The 20,725-nt window shown below is 40.7% G+C and overlaps 2 protein-coding genes across 3 annotated transcripts in view; both read left to right on the forward strand.

Moving 5' to 3' along the window:
• Positions 1–5,619: 5,619 nt before the first annotated feature.
• On the forward strand, positions 5,620–14,569 carry moxd1l (monooxygenase, DBH-like 1, like). The gene is made up of 13 exons (XM_080882728.1): positions 5,620–5,918; positions 7,651–7,797; positions 8,525–8,677; positions 8,760–8,843; positions 9,061–9,216; positions 9,795–9,897; positions 10,864–11,033; positions 11,108–11,196; positions 11,294–11,390; positions 11,483–11,542; positions 12,923–13,041; positions 13,135–13,213; positions 13,846–14,569. The coding sequence occupies exons 1-13, from the start codon at positions 5,649–5,651 to the stop codon at positions 13,999–14,001; spliced, it is 1,683 nt and encodes a 560-aa protein (XP_080738854.1). The 5' UTR covers positions 5,620–5,648; the 3' UTR covers positions 14,002–14,569.
• A 138-nt stretch (positions 14,570–14,707) lies between these two features.
• rps6kc1 (ribosomal protein S6 kinase polypeptide 1) overlaps positions 14,708–20,725 on the forward strand; it is a 30,645-nt gene continuing 24,627 nt past the window's right edge. Inside the window, exons 1-8 of one of the 2 annotated variants that reach the window (XM_080881744.1) lie at positions 14,708–14,875; positions 16,173–16,208; positions 17,285–17,405; positions 18,861–18,976; positions 19,053–19,146; positions 19,259–19,312; positions 19,786–20,208; positions 20,523–20,647. In XM_080881744.1, the coding sequence (XP_080737870.1) occupies positions 14,774–14,875; positions 16,173–16,208; positions 17,285–17,405; positions 18,861–18,976; positions 19,053–19,146; positions 19,259–19,312; positions 19,786–20,208; positions 20,523–20,647 (1,071 nt within the window). In that variant the 5' untranslated portion in view covers positions 14,708–14,773. The remainder of the gene's footprint in view (positions 14,876–16,172; positions 16,209–17,284; positions 17,406–18,860; positions 18,977–19,052; positions 19,147–19,258; positions 19,313–19,785; positions 20,209–20,522; positions 20,648–20,725) is intronic. The other variant, XM_080881745.1, reaches the window with a different exon arrangement.

Genomic DNA, 20,725 nt, shown 5'->3' on the forward strand with positions numbered 1-20,725 from the left:
TGGCCTCATTGTGCAAGTGCGTTTTTATTGTTGGTGGGGTTTTTCTTAATGTTTTCAATAACAGCTCAAACGCCTAGCACATGCCAACAGCATGACATCTGTAGTCCTTCTCACCCATTATCACCTTCTCATATATCAAATATTTATTCGAGCCAAAATAATTCCGTGGTTCAGGACTGTGAATAGTGTGGTTGTTCTCTGAGTATTGTATTAAAATCCTAATCTCTGAAGGCCACAAAGAGTTTTTGTTATTCAAAATTTCAGCTACAGTAAGTCTTCATGTCTTTATTTTTAATATCTGAGTTTCAGCTTTAATAGATTTTCAAACAAATCCTAAACCCATGGTTTGTTCTTTTTGTCCAGCTGATGTTTTGTAATTTGAGCTTGAGCTAACCTGAGGAGGGGCATCAGTACTGCCAAATCAGAATACAAGAGGAGAATAGAGGAACATGTTAACGACCCCAGACAGGTGTGGAGGGGCATACAGACTATTACCAACAAAGGATGTCCTGTGACATCTGTCCTGTGACACTCAGATGCAGGGCTAGCAGAGGAGCTGAACAGCTTTTTTGCCCGTTTTGAGTCTCAAACACTGCACTCAGCCACACCATTCCAACAACCACTACAACCCACACCAGACTCTAGCAACCCCCCACTGACTCTTGAGACACAGGATGTGAGGCATGTGCAGTAAACCCCAGGAAGGCTGCAGGTCCCAATGGAGTACCTGGGAAGGTGCTCAAGGCATGTGCCAAGCAGCTAGCGCAGGTCTTCACTGGCATCTTCTTCAACCTGTCTCTGGAACATCCCACCTGCTTGAAATCTGCCATAATCATCCCCATCCCTAAAAAGTCACCCACAACCAGTCTCAATGACTGCCGTCCAATTGCACTAACCCCTGCCATCACCAAGTGCTTCACGAAACTGGTTCTGGGGCACATCAGAACCTGTCTCCCCCCCGCTCTGGACTCACACCAATTTGCATATCAGACTAACAGATCCACCGAAGACACCATAGCCACTACTCTCCAAACAAGTACTGAGTCACCTGGAGCAACAGGAGAGCTATGTCAGAATGCTCTTCACTGACTTCAGCTCAGCCCTCAACACAATAATACCGGACATTTTGATCACCAAGTTACTCAACCTGGGGCTCCCCCCACCCACCTGCTCTTGGATAAAGGACTTTTTAGTCAACAGATCCCAGCGGGGGAAACTGGATCCTTGCCTCTCCTCCTCCCACACTCTCAGCAACGGCTCTCCCCAGGGCTGTGTACTAACCCACTACTCTACTCCCTCTACACATCTGAGTGCAGTCCTGCCCACCCAGAGGACATCATTATTAAATTTGCTGATGACACAACGGTGTTGGGGCTGATCACAGGGGAAAATGAGGTGGCCTACAGAGATGAGATCCTGAAACTGGGAGAATGGTGTGCATTAAACAACCTGGCACTTAACATCACCAAGACCAAGCAACTCATCCTGGACTTCAGGCGGAACAAAGCTGCCCCTGCCCCCCTGCCCATCAACGGTGAGCGAGTGCAATCCTTCAAATTCCTTGGCATCCACATCTCTGCAGTTCTCTCCTGGTCAGTCAACACCACGGTGCTAGTCAAGAAGGCCCAGCAGTGGCTACACTTCCTAAGGGTGCTCAGGAAGGAGCAACTAAACACCCCACTGCTGGTGACCTTCTACATATCCATCGTCGAGATGGATGCCGTGTGGCACGCTAGCTCCATGGAGGCAGACAGGAAGAGACTGCAGAGGTTGGTAAACACAGCACAAAAAATCGTCAGCTGGCCTCTGCTCTCCTTGTCTACCATCTATAACTGCAGTTGTTTCAGCAGGGGCAGAAACATCTTTAAGGATATCACCCACGTCGGCTACCATCTTTTTAACCTGCTGCCCTCTGGCAGGCGCTTCAGATCCATATGGGCCAGAACAAACAGACTCAGAGATAGCTTCTTCACCATACTCTGTCTCGGTGCTGCGTATTTATATTATGTGTATAGTTATATTATTGTATAGTTTTTTATAATATGCTAAGCACTTGTACACTTTTATGGAGCTGTTTTAAATCTCATTATACTGTGCATAATGACAATAAAGGCTTTCAGTTCAATTCAATTCAATTTTTGATACCTGTCAGTTACAATTATCTTTTATTTTGTCTCCTGATTTCCTGGGTTATCATTATTGGTAAAGACTTACCATGGTTCTCAGCCGGAAAAGGGTGGAGTGCCCACCCCGGGTCGGGGATGAGTTCCTGCCCCAAGTGGAGGAGTTCAAGTATCTCTCTTGTTTGCAAGTGATGGGAGAAGGGAGCCGGAGATCGACAGACGGATTGGGGCTGCAGCTGCAGTAATGCAGACGCTGCACCGGTCCGTCATGGTGAAGAGGGAGCTGAGTGTAAAAGTGAAGCTCTCAATTTACCGGTCGATCTACGTCCCTACCCTCACCTATGGCCACGAATTGTGGGTAGTGACCGAAAGAACGAGATTGCCGTTACAAGCGGCAGAAATGAGCTTCATCCGAAGGGTGGCTGGCCTCTCCCTTAGAGATAGGGTGAGAAGTTCGGCCATCCGGGAGGGGCTCAGAGTAGAGCCGCTGCTGCTCCACATCGAAAGGAGCCAGCTGAGGTGGTTTGGGCGCCTCCTGGGTGAGGTGTTCCAGGCATGTCCCACCGGGAGGAGGCCCCGGGGCAGACCCAGGGCACGCTGGAGAGATTATATCTCTCGGCTGGCCTGGGAACGCCTTGGTGTGCCCCTGGATAAGCTGGAGGAGGTGGCTGGGGAGAGGGAGGTCTGGGCCTCTTTGCTTAGGCTGCTGCTCCCGCGACCCGGCCTCGGATAAAGCAGATGAAGATGGATGGATGGATGGACTTACAGCACTGTGTAAAAGTCTTTTTTTTATATATTTTTCTCAGAAATTGCAGTGAAACAAGTGCAAGCATACATAGAAATACAGGACAAAAGACAAAAACAGAGCTTGTACAGTTCTAATACACTTGAACCTTTATTCTTTAACACTTGTGTGGTGTTCATATTTTTGTTACTCAGCCAGTGTTCATGGGTCTGGTGGACCCGCTAGAGTTTTGGCTTTCCAAATTAACACTATCAAACAATTTTATGTTAAATTACTCAACAGATGTTTACTTCATCCCAATTACAAGACATATGAACAGCAAACATGGTTATTTTTTTCCCTTTACCTTTGTTAGATCACATTTATGAATTAATGTGCTTCTCGTTTTTTTTGTGTTTTTTTTTATAAAATGTTATAAAAAAATAAATCAGTTATAATCAAGTGGAGTGAGTGGAAAGACACAGCACATTTACACGTGAAGCAATATGTTTCACAACTAAATGGGATCAGCAGCTCATCAATGGTGACATTAGGCCCAGGGTTGTAAAACAGGGGGAGGCGGTGCACACACTTATCCCACACTGTCCTGATGGCAGCTAGCTTGTCTCTCTGCCGTCGAGCTGGTCTGTCGTCTCGGTTATCAAAACGGATAATCCTGGAAATTTGGTGGAAGACATTGATGCATGGAAAGGTTCTTGCCGGTTTCTGCATCCCACAGGGATTCTGTGGATTCCCCTTTGGACCTGAAAACTCCTGCAAGGATAAGAACCCCAAAGTAGGCCTTTGGGGTTCTTAGATGAATTTGGTCCATCTCCTTCCACCTCTCTCCAAAAACACACCTTCCTTCTAGATTACTGCAATCCAGAATAATTTTCTGGATGGAATCTGGGATGAAAAGCTCAAATGAAGACTTGATGTCCTGCACATGAGTAACTGTCAGCCGTGTTGGCCCTGGCTTATCACAGTAGCAGCTCTGCAGGGTGGCTCATTTCTTGGGCAAGAATGGTAAATGGTAAATGGCCTGTATTTATATAGCGCTTTACTAGTCCCTAAGGACCCCAAAGCGCTTTACATATCCAGTCATCCACCCATTCACACACACATTCACACACAAGAAGACCATTCAATTTCACCAGTTATTGACATCCATATTTCTTCACTTGCTGTCTGGTGGGCTTGTTCTGGTCCTGGAGCTGGCTGCTGATGGGGCACTCGTCTTCATTTTGTTACTAAATGGTGCTCAACCTCATCCTCTTCTTCAAAGTCACTGTCAGACTGAATTTTCAGAAATGTGAAATATTCTGAAACCTCTTTGTCAACATCATCATCCGAAGCCCCTCTCTCTTCCAAAATCAATTGGATGGCCCTCGCAGCAGATAATCTTTTGCCATCTTGATCAGTTGTGATAAGGAACCACACTGGCAAAGTCTTATTTATAGTATTATGCCCCTAATTTGCAGGTGGGACAGGGTATGAGAAAATAAAATTTGGATCCCTCAAGAAAGAGGGTAAAATGTGTGGGAATGTAAGAGCAGACGGTGTTGATAGTTGAACTTTCAACAATGTTGCAACTTTGTGCGGGAGCAGAAGGGGAAGAAAACACTATCAGCAGCACCAGAGAGGAGGAAGACAGAGTGTGGGAACACAGGACCTACACTTTCAACACTTTTATTAGACCTGGGTCCAGTGGACCCGAACACCTTGTATGTAATGTAAATGCGTGGGGGGAGGTACAGAAAGTCCAACAAACAATAAATTCTAGCATGCAAAAACTTCTATGAATATTTGTTTGCAATGATCATTGCTGTCAACCAGTTTATCACTGACAATGATGACGATGACTAAAGAAATCTTCCTCTCTCCTTATGTGTTCAAGATAAGAAAACATTGCATATGTTGGTAAAAAACCAAAAAAAACCAAAACAAACCTAGACTGTGCAACTGAACCTGTGAACAGGATGAGTTGCACAGTAAAATGACCAAAGAAGTGTCATGTGTAAGAGCACTCAAGTCAGTTGTTATGTAAGTTGTAACTCTACTTGAAGTGAAGTGCTTTTCCTTAAAATATTAGATATTTGTTCAGCCACTGCATAGAAGAAGAATCTCTCTGAAATGTTCGCTAAAGAATATGAGACGGTTAAAGATTGCACACTGTAAAAAATAACACATGAACAAGGAAATAAACCTAAAACTTTTGTATCTTAGGATCTGAATGCAGCACGCAGAGACTAACTACACAATTCACATTCCTGCGCCATGAAATTCTTTTGACTCGACTCAAGCCTTTGACATATGAGAACGTGACAGTAGGTGAGAAGAAAGTATTATACATTTCACTTCTCCTTAGCACCCATTCATATGTCAATCACCTGAGCCTGGCAGTTAAAAAACAAAACAAAACAAAACAAAGTGTAGGTGAAATCTTCAGCCTACCTGTGGACATTTTAGTGCTGTATGAAAAGCACTGTGGCTGGAGACTGCTAGTACATAAAAGATTCAATTACGGATTTAATACTAAGGCTTTAAAGAAGTTGAGTTTGAAACTCTTGTGAGGTTTTACAAGGATGAGAATGTGACAGGGAGCCCAGTTTTTATTGTTCAGCAAGGGCAAACAGTAAATGCCTGAGCACTTTACCCCCCCCCCCCCCCCCCCCCCCACTATCACTTGAGCTGATCTCGAAACGCAGGTGTGTCTTTGGATGGTGGGAGGGAGTTTGGCAGCCCCGCTAGTATTCAGCTCAGTTTGAAGAATTTCAGCTTTGCAGCTTTGCAGAGGCATCATGTGCTCTCCGCTTCCCTTTTTCTCCCTGCTACTGATCTGCGCAACAGGGTCATGGGCGATGGATGTCACAATGCCCTTTATGGAGTACCTGGACCAGGAGCAACTGGTGTGCCTGAAGTGGGGCTTTGACAATCCAGCAGGTGACATTACATTCCAGCTGGCGGTCAACACCACAGGCTGGGTGGGTTTTGGTTTGAGCCCGAACGGAGACATGAAAGGATCAGACATCGTCATAGGAGGAGTTGGATCCAGTGGAAGCTACTTCTCGGTTAGTTATGAAATAATTATAAATGAGCAGCTGTTGTATTTTTACTTATTTAGTATAAACAGCTGGAAGCTTTCATCCTCATTCATCTTGTTTAATTTAATTTTGTGTTTTGGTTTTCTTTTCAGTTTCATATCAGTTGTTTTAGTTTGGATTCTATTGAAAATTATTAATTTTTGTTTAGTTTTTAGATTTGCATAGTTTTAGTTTTTAGTGTTACTGTGTCCTGTTCGGTATTTGTCAAGGACAGAAATAGAAAAAATAGATACAGCGGTGTGAAAAAGTGCTTGCCACCTTCCTGTTTTCTTATTATTACATGGCCCTGTGTGAAAAAGTGATGGCCCACACCTTGTTAAATCACAAATTAACTGTGATTAACCACATGTTATACAAAGCTGAGTTCAGTGTCACTGCCACACCCAGGGATGATTACTGCCAGACCTGCTGAATCAAGAAATCACTTAAATGGAACCTGTCTGACAAACTGAAGCGGGCTAGGAGATCTCAACAAAACATTTCATGATCCAAAGAAAAAGCTGAGAAACAAAGTCACTGACATCTATCAGTCTGGAAAGGGATATAAAGGAATTTCTAAGGCTCTGGGGCTCCAGTGAACTATGGTGAGAGCCATTAGCCACGAAAGGAGAAAACTTGGAACAGTAGTGAAGCTTCCCCAGAGTGGCCAGCCTACTAAAATTACTCCAAAAGTGCACTGATGACCCTTCCAGGAGGTCACAGAAGAAACCAAAACAACATCTAAAGACCTGCAGACCTCACTTGCCTCTGTTAAGGTCAGTGTTAAGGTTAGTGACTCCACTAAAAATGGGGCTGGGCAAAAGTGGCCTTCATGGCAGAATTCCAAGATGAAAACCACTGCTGAGCAAAAGGAACAGAAAGGCTCGTCTCAGTTTTGCCGGAAAACATCTTGATGATCCCCAAGATCTTTGGGAAAATATTCTGTGGCCTGATGAGTCAAAATTAAACTTTTTGGAAAGTGTGTATTCTGTTACATCTGGTGTAAAAGTAACACAGCGTTTCAGAAAAGGAACGTCATACCAACAGTAAATTCTGTGGTAGTAGTGTGATGGTCTGGGGTTGTGTTGTTACGTAAGGGCCCGGAAGACTTGCTGTGGTAAATGGAACCGTGAATTACAGTCATCTGCTCGTGACCTCAAGCTGAAGCACACTTGAGTTTTGCAGCAGGACAGTGATCCAAAACACACCAGCAAGTCCACCTCTGAATGGCTTAGGAAAAACAAAATGAAGACTTTAGAATGGTCTAGTCAAAGTCCTGACCTGAATCCGATTGAGATGCTGTGGCATGACCTTAATAAGGCATTTCATACTTGAAACCCCTCCAGTGTGGCTGAATTACAACAATACTGCAAAGATGAGTGGGCCAAAATTGCAGTTGTTGCTGCTAAGGGTGGCCCAACCAGTTGTTAGGTTTATAGAGAGGAATCACCATGCAGGTTTTGATTTTCCCCTTACTAATAAACAGCTTAATTTAGAAACTGCATTTGTGTTTACTTGTGTTATCTTTTTCTAATATTTAACTTTGTCTGATGATCTGAAACAATTAAGTGTGACAAACATACAAAAAAAAAAAAGAAATCAAGACGTGGGCAAACCCTTTTTCACACCACACAACTTTTGTAAGTGATCTTTCAAAAGGACACACCTAACAGTGCCAGAGACTAATGTCTGGCTTTCTGCTGTTGTTTTTTTCCATTAGGATCGATACGCCACGGGCAACTCCATGCCTCTAGAGGATGCACAGCAGAGCTACACTCTCCTCTCTATGCGGGAAAATGAGGGGCAAACCGTCATGACCTTTAAGAGGCCTATTAAAACGTGTGATGATAAAGACTTCCAGATCACTGTAACTATTTTGTTGCTTGTTTCTTTTCTTTCTTTTTTTTCTTTCCCCTTATCACAGTCTGCATGTGTGGGATTAGTGTGACACAGCCATCACAATTATTATTTTTATTTTGTCTAATGAAGGTTTTTTGGTTTTTTGGTTTTGTTTTACAAAATAGTTCCCATAAAAACATAAAAACAAACAAGTGAATCATGCTGAGAAGAGGTGCAACGTTTCTCTCTTCATACCACATCTATAGGTCTCATATGACACCACAATTAGACTTTTGTCTAGGCCTGAAACACAAGTTAAGTCTCTTTGTTGTACCCTTTTCTCTGTTTTCCTTCTTTGTTGCCATAGATGTAATTCTCTGGCTAATGCTCAAGTTTCACAGTCTACAATCTGCAATTCCAGTTCTTTTGTTAGGCTCCCCGGGCTTTTTTTCCTCCACACATTGCCCTGGGTTTCCAGAAGAATATTTCATTTTGAACACATGAAATGCTACACAGTTCCTAGTAACAAGACTCAAAGACTATAGTACACCTTTGCAGTAGCACAGAAATCTACACAGTCAGCGCATTAAACCACTTTATGTAACATGTTAAGTTATTTTACAAGGTATAAAAAGATATTAATAATCAGAAACGTCTCACAATATCACCTTCCACAAGAATGTATATATTACTGTATTGCTTCTATGTGTAAGGGATCATATTGCCTGACCTAAATTACCATCTCTCTCTCTCAGGCTCAGCCAATCAAACTCATCTTTGCCTATGGGAAAACAGATGAGATCTCTTACCACGTGTCCAGACGAGGCACCAAAGAAGTAAATCTACTGAACTATATGCCAAAGTCCATCCCAACCAACTCCAGCTATCTTAGTGCTACGGTGGACAACGTAAGAATTACTGACAATAACAGTCAGATCAGAAATATCGTATTGTTTGTTGTTTATTTACCTTTATATTTGTTGTTTACAGATCATAGTCCCTTCCAACACTACCTACTATCACTGCAAAGTTATGCAGTTCCCAAAGTTAAATACAAAACATCATATTTACCAGGTAAGCATTATTTCTTTATGTTTCTGTCGTCACTGTTCTTTCATTTGTGTCTGATTGGGTAATTAAAATGCATATAAAAGCACACCCACATTGATGTATGTGTAAGCATAAATAAACTAATAAAAAAAGTGTCACAACCAAGTAGACTTTATGAATTTATATGCTGTCATTGTGATTTTTATGTTTATTTCAACCTCGTTCTCCTAATTTACCTCAGATCGAGCCCGTGATCGAGCACCTTGACCTCATTCATCATATGCTGCTGTACCATTGTCCCCCCAAAGTGACAGAGCCTTATGACAAGCCATGCTACATTGGAGACATAGGAGACAGCTGCTTTGGAATAGTGGCTTCTTGGGGAGTGGGAGGCGGGGTGAGAGAGACTGTACACTGTAAACCTAAAGAAGTTAGCAGAAGTTTATTAACTTAACAGTTGGACCTTATCAGAACTCCAATATTTTGATTGCATTTGACATGTACCTTTTGTCTAAAATAAAAGTAAAATTGTTTAATAATTGAATTCATAAATATTTAGTAACAAGAACTTAGTTTTCGTTTATGACTCCCGTGTGAATAAGCTGACATAACTTACGAGGAACGAGTACAACAGAGTCACTGTTTCAGTTTAGCAAAACTCAATATTTATTGTTCACTTTTATAATCGTTTTTTTAAATAAACAAAAGTCAAACATCAACTTTGAAAACTCAAAAACAAGTCAGACAAAATGTAAAGTTTATTTATATTTTTATATGTAGCGGGTACTTAATATCCAAAATAGTTAAAGTTCATCTGAACTGACTAAAATGAGAGAAAATATTGGATTAACTTGAGTTTGTGGGACTGTTTTTTTTTTTTTAATTAAATTTACATCACATCATTTTTTTCTTGTGTGTGTTGTTTCTGTGCCAGTGTTACATCAGTTCTCCTACAATTCATCTCTAAATCTTCAGGTGTACGAGCTTCCGGAAAATGTGGGAATTCCCATTGGAGGAGAGAAGAGCGATGCATTCTATAGGCTGGAAATCCATTACAATAACCCAGAGAGGAAAGAAGGTAAATAGTGAGTTCATTAAAACTAAGGACAAGTTAAAAGAGAAATATGACCCCTTGACCTCTGCAGTGAGGTTGCCGCATTGATCTGGATTATTTTAAAGTGTCACTGAAAATTAATCCAGAGTTGTTCAAAATGTTCATCTTTCACTATGATGAAACATTTCTGGCCTGATAGAAGCCTTAATTTTTGCCACAAACCCCTTCAAACACCATTTTTGGTTTTAACCTTAATTTAACCAGAAAGGAATAATTTTGAGATTTAGAAATTATTCTGAAAGTGTCTTGGACTATGTGGCACGGTGGTTAGCACTGTTGCCTCACAGCAAGAAGGGCCTGAGTTCAATTCCACCATCAGGCCAGGGTCTTTCTGTGGAGTGTTTGCATGGGTACTCTGGCTTCCTCCCACAGTCCAAAGACATGCAGTTTGTGGGGATAGGTTAATTGAAAAATCTATAATAATGCCCATAGGTGTGAACGTGAATGGTTGTCTGTCCCTGTGTGTTGGCCCTGTGACAGACTGGCGACCTGTCCAGGGTGTAGCCCGCCTCTCACCCCATGACAGCTGGGATAGGCTCCAGAACCCCCCGTGACCCTGAAAAGGATAAGCAGAAGCAAATGGATGGATAGATGCCTCAGACTAAAACGGGTAGCATTAATCTTAATCTTACATACCAACGCTGGGAGAAAACCGGCTCCCAGCTAGAGTGGGGGGCACCTGGGGAGCCATGTTTAAATACTGCGGCACAGATGTGTTATGCTGTGCTTTCCATTGCCACCACCAAAACACCCAGTTAGGTTGGCGATCTAGTTAAAGTGTTGAGGCACTTTGACACCCAGTATCCAACTATGTTTGTCAAAAATTTAATATGCTTCCTATGATCTTGAATTTATTTACTTAACTTTAATATCATTATTATTATTAGTAGTAGTAGTAGTAGTATTTGACTGTTCTTTTTCTCTCTACAGGCATTAAAGACAGCTCAGGATTAAGATTACACTATACTGCAAAGCTACGGCAGCATGATGTGGGCATTATGACTACAGGTGTCTTACCAGGAAGCGTGAAGTACGATATCCCTCCAAAAGCTAACCAGTTCCACACCTACGGCATATGCAACACTGCTTACTTTTCAAAGGTATGCACCTCTGCAATATGGATTCCAAGATGTATTTAAAAAGTCTGTAAAAGTTTTTTTTCTCCTTCCCATAGTTTTTGAACCCTGTGCCTGATCTTCAAGTGTTTGCTGTGTTCTTGCACACTCACTTGGCTGGGACGAAAGTCAGAGCTGGCCACTTCAGGTAAAAAACAAAAAAAGGCAGACTCTATGCAGCTCAACAGCAATCAGTGTCGTCTGCATGAATTTAGAGTTGATTTTCCCGGTGCATCCCACTGCAGAAATGAACGACAGATAGATTTTTTGGGCATAGATGAAAACTACAACTTTGATCTACAACAGGCTGTCAGTTTGGGAAGCATAAAGACAATCAAGCAGGTAAGGGTTCATTACTTCCATGCACATTTATGAACACAATAGAGAAAAATGGAAAACAATTAGCTGTCTATGGTTTTTTCCTTCCACTACAGGGGGATGAAATTGTAGTGGAGTGCACCTACAATACTACCAATCGTGCTTCAGTCACTAAGGTGGGTTAGTAGTGTATGACCTTGTGTCATCATATGGCTTGAATGAAATCAAGACTGCCTGAGTGAAACCAGAAAAAAATGTAGCACAAGTAATCTTAACCCTTGTATGGTGTTCGGGTCTGTGAGACCCGTGTTCAGTTTTTTTCAAAAGAAAAATTAAACAATTAATTATTTTTTCACGTGTAAATGTGTTGTGTCTTTCCACTCACTCCACTTGATTATAACTGATTTATTTATAACATTTTATATAAAAGAAAAACGAGAAGCACATTAATTCATAAATGTGATCTAACAAAGGTAAAGGGAAAAAATTAACCATGTTTGCTGTTCATATGTCTTGTAATTGGGATGAAGTAAACATCTGTTGAGTAATTTAACATAAAATTGTTTGATAGTGTTAATTTGGAAAGCCAAAACTCTAGCGGGTCCACCAGACCCATGAACACTGGCTGTGTAACAAAAATACGAACACCACACAAGGGTTAAACAAACAAGTGGTTTACTAGTTTTTGCATCCATATCTTAGAAATGACATGTAATGCACAATGTTCAGCTGTGATTATGACTGTTAAATATGTACTGCTTCCCATAGCAGCAAAATCCTTGTATCAAGAAGCATACAGATATGAACACAGTGTTCCTTCCTATTCATTATAATAATATCAAAAGATATGTGATCTGTAGTGAGGATAGGGAGTCAAGCGGAGACCTGGAGGTGTGCTCTGGAGCGAAGATGAATAAAAAGAAAAAATATCTGTAAATGAGAGGGAGACATTTGTAACGTGTGAAACTGCAGGGAGTAGAGGTAGTGAAAATGAACTAGCTTAAACACCTGGGGTTAACCAGGAATAGAGGGCAAGTGGGGTGGAGATGAGTGTCAGGAATGATTTGTGATTGAAGCAACAGTGAAAGGGAAAGTTTACAGGATGGTAAACCTTGAAAAGCACAATCTTCAAACCATACATCATAATGAGGCCTGTTGTCATGTATGGTTTGGAGATCGTGGCTCTGACAAAAAGAAAAGAGCTGGAGCTGAAGATTCTATTATTTTCATCAGGAACCACACTGGACAAGATTAGAAATGAGTACATCAGAGAGGCAGCTCAGGTTGAACAGTTTGGAGACAAGGCTGAGATGGTTTGGACATGTGCAAAGGAGGGACAGTTGATTTATCAGACAAAGGATGCTGAAGATGGAGCTGCCAGGAAGGAGAACAAGAGAAAGACCTCAGAAGAGATGCAGAGGGTTGGTGTGACAGAGGAGAATGATCCACTGTGATGACTCCTAAAGGGAGCAGCTGGAAGAAGAAGATCTCGCAATCATTTTACACCATGAAAGCAAGTTAGACTGCATTGAATCTCTAATGCATGCTCCTTTCAGATGGGGTTAGCAACTACCAATGAGATGTGCCTTGCTTTCCTGTTCTACTACCCTGTGATCAACATCACCTCATGCGTTAGCATTCCAGATACCAAAGGAGTGCTGATAGACGCAGAGAAGTAAGCTCTGATGCAATGCTTCAGCCACCCTTTTGATTTTTTTCCCCATACATATGCATTTGAGTAAACTAGCTATATACTGATTTTTGACAGAATACCCATGGATAAGATCACTGAGTATGAAATGATGTTAAAGAAGGCACCGCAATATCAAGCAATCATAAACAGTAATGTAAGTATCAGTCTTAGTTATTTGATACTGTTCTTTTTTTCCTGTGGGATTTAATCAAATGTTTTTGAAGATTAAAAGATAGATACTGGCACCGACAACACGTTATATTTTATTATTTATAGGTTATATAAAATGTTTATATCAATAAGCTTGTTTCTTTACAACTTCAGACATATAGTGGCTGGGTTATTAAAGTACAGGAAATAATATGAATGTGAACGTGATCCCATCATTAACATTTGACCTATTGTTTTTGTTTTTTACATGTATTTATTTTTATCTAACATTGTTTCCTCCTCTACATCTGTTCTGTATTGTTGCCATTTTGCATTTATGCTAAGCATCTTTGGAGTGTAAATTTTTATAATAATATTTGACTGGCCAGTAAGCCAGGCTTCTATACTGTCACACACATCTATGCATGCGTATTTAAGATTTTATAAATGGTTCTTATGGTTTATGATCAAAATATGATAAACACAGCATAATCACAAAGTTGGAGCTTTTATTTGTCTTTCTCTACAGTATGTGGCATTTAAGTGGAAGTCACTGACAAAAAAAGCAAGATATTTCATTGTTTTTTAACTGCAGAAAAAAAGTGTTATTGTGATTATCTTTTTTTTTATTTGCAGCACAATGCAAACCTTTTCCCAAATGGCACTGTAAGGGATCTGATGAAGACACCTGCTGCTTGCCAGATTAGAAACACTTCAAACAGATTCAGCACATCCTGGATTGTGAATCTTGCAGGAATCATACTTGTGCTACTCTGGATTATATTAATGTAGCCCAGGCATTGGCAATAGAGCCAGTTCCAATCCCTATAAAGGAAGACAGAGTTGTTCAAATCTTTACTGTATCGACATTACATCAGATTTTCCAAGCTTTTGGTTTCTCTTTTTATGATATCATTTATCTTTCTTGTTAAATTTTAATCACAGTCATTTTCTTTAGCACCTGATTGATTTTCATACTAAGCACAGGGACAGGGATATTTACATTACACATATTAAGCCATTAATACTGAAGCACAACTTCAGTTTGTAAGCTGGGATACTGTCTCTACCACAGCAGCAATAAAAACATTTATTGTTTCTGAAATGGCAATAATAAAAGTTTGCATGATTTTCAGTATGAATGCAGTTTTTTTTTTCCTTTATTGCATTACTATTTGCTAATTGAGTAGATCAGAACTTTCTGTATTATTAAATCCAAATGTTGGTTGTTAAGATTAACAGTTAATTACAGATCAAGTGTACATGACATAATATGCTTCCCATGTTGCACAAAAAATGACTTTCTGTTTGGTGACATATATTCTATTGATTTAATGTCTAATTGTTAATTTCTGTGTTTAAAAAAAATCTGATCACTCACGGAATAAAGAAATTCACCGGTAGCAAATTGAACTGCCATTCCCGTAGACAAAGATTACAGTTCAGTTGCTTTCCTAAAGGGGGCGCTCTGATTTATTTGTCTGCATGTTACTGACTGTGCAGTCAGAGAATGAATGTGTACGGCTAGCCGGCTGGTAGCTTCGGCAATGTTGTCAATATCAGAATGATATCGCAGCGGGACAGAGGAGAACTTGCTCGGTTTTATACTGTTACAGATCCCAAGAAGCACCAGAAAGGCTACACTGTGTACAAAGTCACTGCAAGGGTAAGTAAATAGACGATGAGCACTGGGAAGGCTAGGCTAATGCTAGGTGTCAATAGCTAGCAGTGTTAGCCAAGCTGTTATGATTATAAAGAGACCCAAATAAAAACGTCAGGTTAACCGTGTGGCGGTGAATTAAAAGTGGCGACAGCTTTTGAGAACATATGTGTAGCTAATGGGCGCATTCATACCCTCTCTTGTTTCAAAATACATGCTTTCTATTTGCTAACTTACACTGTCGATTTGAAGCGAATTGAATGTGACCCAGAGTTAACCCGGGTGTTAATGGTTTGATGCTAAACAACTAAGTTAATGTTATGTATAGTGTTGTGATACACAGATATTCAGGAGGTGGCAACTCGTTCTTTTGTTTCGCTACATTTTCAGCTAACAAAACTATTTAACACTTCTGTGTTAAAGCCGAAGTACTTTATGATCCGCATGTTGAGCAGAACCGAAACACAATACGTGTGTACGAATGAGGAGGAGGCAAGTGTAACAGTGAAGTAAAAGGTGGATGAGTTTAAATACCTGGGGTCAACCATCTAAAGCATCTGAGTGCAGGCTGGGTGGAGTGGGTGGAGAGTGCCAGTGGAGATTTCTGGCAGGAGGATAGCAGTAAATGTCAGAGGGAAGGTTTAGAAAGTTGGAGATTAGGTTTAGGTTTGGAGACAGTGGAACTGACAAAAAGAGAGAAGGCAGAGCTGAAGATGTTAACATTTTCATTGGTAGTGACCAGGATCGACAAGATTAGAAATGATTATATCACAGGGACTGACTAGCTTGGGTTGTTTAGAGGCAAGGCTGAAATGGTTTGTACTTATGCAGAGGAAGGATAGTGGATATATTGGGCAAAGGGTGCTTAACTTAGAACTGCCAGGCAGGAATAAAATAGGAAAACTACAGGAAAAAATTAATGGATGTAGTGAAGGAGGACATGCAGAGGGTTAGTGTGACAGGAGGATGCTAGGAATAGGGTGAGATACGTAGAGCAGCGTGCCTACTGATGATTGAGTTTATCTGATTATTAATCAGCACTTATGCGATCACATTGCTACATTCGCATTGTAAAAACTGGACTGGGGCAGGCTGAGTGTCTTTGTCTGGCTGCTGTCCTTGTTATGACTCTGGGTGATGTCTCGTTCTAACACTCGAGACTTCCGTCACTGTACATAATGCCGTCATTGTGACACTCAGAGCCTTGTCCCTGCTCATACTTGTGACAGCCCTGCAAGGAAGTTGCTCTAGCAAGAGATCGGGATCACTCACATGGATTTTCTCTTCTCCCTCTTTTACACAGATAATCTCCAGGAAGAATCCAGAGGATGTCCAGGAGGTAAGACATGCAGCTTTTTTTCAATCCATTTTTTGAGTGGTCAATGCTTCTTTACCTTTGACAACTGAGAAATACCAAGACAAGGGCTACTGTATTTCTCATCCAAAAATAATGGCAAGGAGATATTTCAGTTTCAGATATTTCGTTTTACTCGTTTTAATTCATGAATTTCAGAATCTGGCTTTATGGCTTCTTTACACATTATATCCTGAAACCGAAGCTTAGGTCTTTTAACCAGAAACATTGTGAAATGTAGTTTACAGATAATTAGGCCTACACCTGGAAACTTGTTCATATCTAACTTTTGCACTATTTATTTTAATCTAAATGCTTACTATCTATATATGCCTTGGTATGGACAGAAATCCACCGAAGTTACTCATTAATTATTCTGCTCATTTTACACGGTTTTACAGAGTATTTAAACCAACCATACTTGTCTGTGTTGTGCATGCATGCTGTCTTACATTTCAAACACACTGAGGAATGCAGTTAAGCCCACAACCAGTGCTAATGCAACAGGCATGATGTCAATTACTGTATGTGTTTCTAAGAGACAGAGAGATGTTTTGCCAGAAACACACATACCTCCATTACTGAGTAATCTTCCTGTTTGGAGGATGTGATTGGCCTAGTTTTTCCCCACACCATCCAGCAGCCTAAAATTTCCGCACACCACAGTAGCATCTCAATATGTGGCCATTATGCTTTTCTTTATTCCACTAAGTAACTGCTTCATTCTGGTTGTTGTGGCTTGTATTTAAAGTTTCGAAACACAAGATGACAGCAAAATGTGGACTACATTGATTTATGTTTTGGCCTAGTAGCAGTCACATGAGGGAAAAGTCTCTGGAGTTAAAGGCTGTGGAGTACTCTGGTTGTTATGTTAGCTATTTTTGAGTTTAACAAGATAGCATTATCGGTGACAATGAGCTTGCATTTACAAACAAGTAGAAAATCAGCTGCTTTTTGTTCAGTCAACGATAATAATCATAATCCATTCAATTAAAGATAGATAGATCTTTAAACCCCAAATGATTGATTTATCTGTGTCTTCTGTGTCTGTCTTTCTGTAGATAACAGTGTGGAAGAGATACAGTGATTTCCGGAAACTCCATCAGAATCTCTGGCAGCTGCACAAGAATGCATGTGGCCAATCAGAGCTGTTTCCTCCCTTTGCTAAGGCCAAGGTCTTTGGTAAGAAGATGACTTTCTCTATTCCCCTGTGTCACACATTTGCCCTAAAATTATCCAGAGCGAAAGCTTGTCTTGATTGACAGAATTACTCCTCTACAGTTTTGTCCTTCTGTGAGATTTCTTTCGATTCTACAGTACCTCATCTTTGAGTTGTTGAGATTTTGAACAAAGAAAAATGTGAATGTTAGACTCTGTAGTAGGCGTGCAACTAAAGATTATTTTGTTAGTCGACTAATCTGCCAATTTTTTTTTTGATTAGTTAATCGGTCAACAATTATTTCAATAACTCTTATTCCCGCTGTTACCCTGTTGTCTCGTCCCAAAGCAAATTAAAATAATGACACAGGAAACAAAGGATTTTGAAAATAATCAAATGTGTTTAAACATTACTCAAGAGGAACTCTGTGAGAATAAAAATTAAATAAATAAAAAATTAGGTAATACAAATTAAAGTGTTAGTAGTATTTTGGCAAAAAAAAAGTTATGTGCAAATAGGAAACTAAAAATGGCTTCTGTCCATAAGTTTAAATAAAGCTTAAAATTAAATCATAAAGATTTTTTTTCCAGTCCAAAATGAAAAAAATTTGCAAAGTTCACAGATGATTTAATTCATGAATGCACGATTGCAGTGAAAATGCTCTGGACTGTTATCTTTGAGATGATGTCCCCAGCTGCTGATAATCATGCTGAGGATCCTCTCTGTCATGACTTCAGTCATTTGAGAGGTGCAAGAGCCTCTTCTCAGGACAAACTCATCTATACGCCTTTGCTTAATACTAGGAAAGCTGAACAAAACAGAATTGGAAATAAAACCAAATCACAAATTTGGTTTTATTTCATAGTTTCTCAGATGGTGTAGTGATCAATACCAATTACACTGTTTAATCCTGATATTGATGTGAGAAAGAAACTAGGAGACAGTGTAGCTACTGCTGTTTAATGGTTTTCTATCGCATTTCACTTACTAGCCAACAAAACTGAAACAGTGTTCGCTTAGCAAGCATCATCCATGAAAAGTTTCCGACAGGTAAGCTAATATAAACATTACTGTACACACATGAACACAAACAAGGTATTAACGCAATGCACTAACTTGACTGCTTAAAACTGACCCATTCAGAGTCGACGTCACAGCTCCAGGGTGCCGGTGTTGTGTCAAAAACTGATTTCCAGATTTTTCCATGCGTTTTATATGTAACGTCTTTAGTGCATGGTTTTAGAACATGATGCGTCGAGAATAAAATTCCACGGTGACAAATTTTCATAGTTGAAGTCATCAATTATATCGACGCATCGTTGCAGCCCTGCTTTGTAGAGATGGATTTGCCCACTTCAGATAGCTTGGTGTTATTATACTGTAAGCAGGCACTAGTTATAATAAATACAGTATAATCACTTGCGTAATGGAAGCATCACTTATGTATGTTTTTTTGCATCTGTGTGTGCCTGTCGTAGGTCGTTTTGATGACTCGGTGATTGAGGAAAGAAGACAGTGCTCTGAGGATCTCCTGCAGTTCTCAGCTAATATCCCTGCTCTTTACAATAGCCAGCATATCCAAGATTTCTTCAAGGTATTCTAGTACACATTGACAGAAACACAAGAATAATCGCAAAAAACTTTTGACTGAATTATTTTTTATTGTCCAGGGTGGTGAGGTCCATGACGGCTCAGAGCTCATTGGACCAGCGGAACCCTTTTCTGAGTTCCTGGCTGACACTCTATCAGACTGTAGCTCTGATGGTAGGGTTGCACACAGAATGTCTTTCCTGTTATTAGTCTTCCTTTCAGCTTAGGTGCTGATTAGTAGGTGCTAATTCAAATTTGCTTTGCGATGTCTGGATATGTTTTTCAGTTCAGAGAGATATCAGTGGGGCAGAAGATTTGACTCTCACATCAGAGTATGGAGGTATGTACAATAAACTTGCACACTTTAAATATTTTGGGATATATATGGATCTAATAAATGGTGAGTGTAAAAAAGAGTCAAGACAGGATGGAGAGGGTGAGCATGGGTGATTTGTGACAGAAGAGTGAAACTAAAGATTTATAAGATGGTAGCGACCAGAAGAGACAGGATTAGAAATGAGTACGTGAGAGGAAGAGCTGAGATGGTTTGAACATGTGCAGAGAAGGAATAGTGGACATTTTGGACAATCAATATAGGGCTGCCAGGCAGGAGGAAAACAGGAAGACCACAAAGAAGGTTCGTGGATGTAGTGAAGAAGGACATACAGAGGAGGATACTAGGGATGGGGTGAGATGGAGAGACAGGTGATCTACTGTGGCTACCCCTAAAGAGAGGAAGATGATGATGTAGTTTTGTTAAAGGTTTATGTTTGTAGCTGTCCGTTATGACTGCGGGATTCCTGTTATTCCTAGGCCCATCCAGTGACAGCGACTTGACCTCCCTTGCGGTGGACACAGACTCTTTGGCTGAGTTGGATGATGGCATGGCCTCAGGTCACACCTCCCCAAACCAGCCACAAGGGGGAGCCACCAACATTAGCAGCAGCTGCAGCCCTCGCTTGCCCTCCCTGCATGTACATCGCACTCCATCACCTGCCCCGGTCCCTGCCTCCTCAGCCCCTAACCCAGAGGTTAGCTGGCCAGGTCGAGCACCGCTCTTCCCCAGCAGTCTGAAAAAATCCACTGGCGGCAACCTTAAGGACGTTAATTCAGACTACTTGGACAAAGCCAGTGAGCTCATTTGTTTTGCTGTCCAAAAGGAGAAGGAACAGGACTACCAGGCAGCTTTTTCATACTATCGCAGTGGAGTTGACTTGCTGCTGCAAGGCGTGCAAGGTTAGTTTGACCAAGAGCTCAATAAATTTCTATATGGTCTCATAGTAGTTGAGTGACACTTGGGCTCAGGAACTTACCTAGAACTCTTGCTTTGATGTTGTAGACTGGCAGTTATTGAAATGCAGAAAAAGCATTGTCCAGAAACCGTCCAATTTGTTAAAATTTCACTACAAATGTACCTTAAAAAGGATCTATTAAGCATAAATGCGTCATTTTTACTTTGTAAGCCATTTAAATTCCATGCTTTTAACTTTAGACTCCACTCTATTCGATCTACTTTGTTAAAAAAATATTAATTACATTTTTTTCTTTAGGTGAGCCAAGTGCTACACGGCGAGAGGCCGTGAAAAAGAAGACTGCCGAATATCTGATGCGTGCAGAGCAAATATCTAGTCAGTATCTGAGAAGCAACATGGGTCAAGGGTCAACACAAACAGTGGTGAGTGGGAGTGAAATGCTGGTTCATAGGCTTTCTGTATTGTATTACACAAATGTTCTTTATATGCATGCATCTACC

This window comes from Rhamphochromis sp. 'chilingali' (assembly GCF_963969265.1).
Source record: "Rhamphochromis sp. 'chilingali' genome assembly, chromosome: 5".
In the NCBI taxonomy this organism is placed as follows: domain Eukaryota; kingdom Metazoa; phylum Chordata; class Actinopteri; order Cichliformes; family Cichlidae; genus Rhamphochromis; species Rhamphochromis sp. 'chilingali'.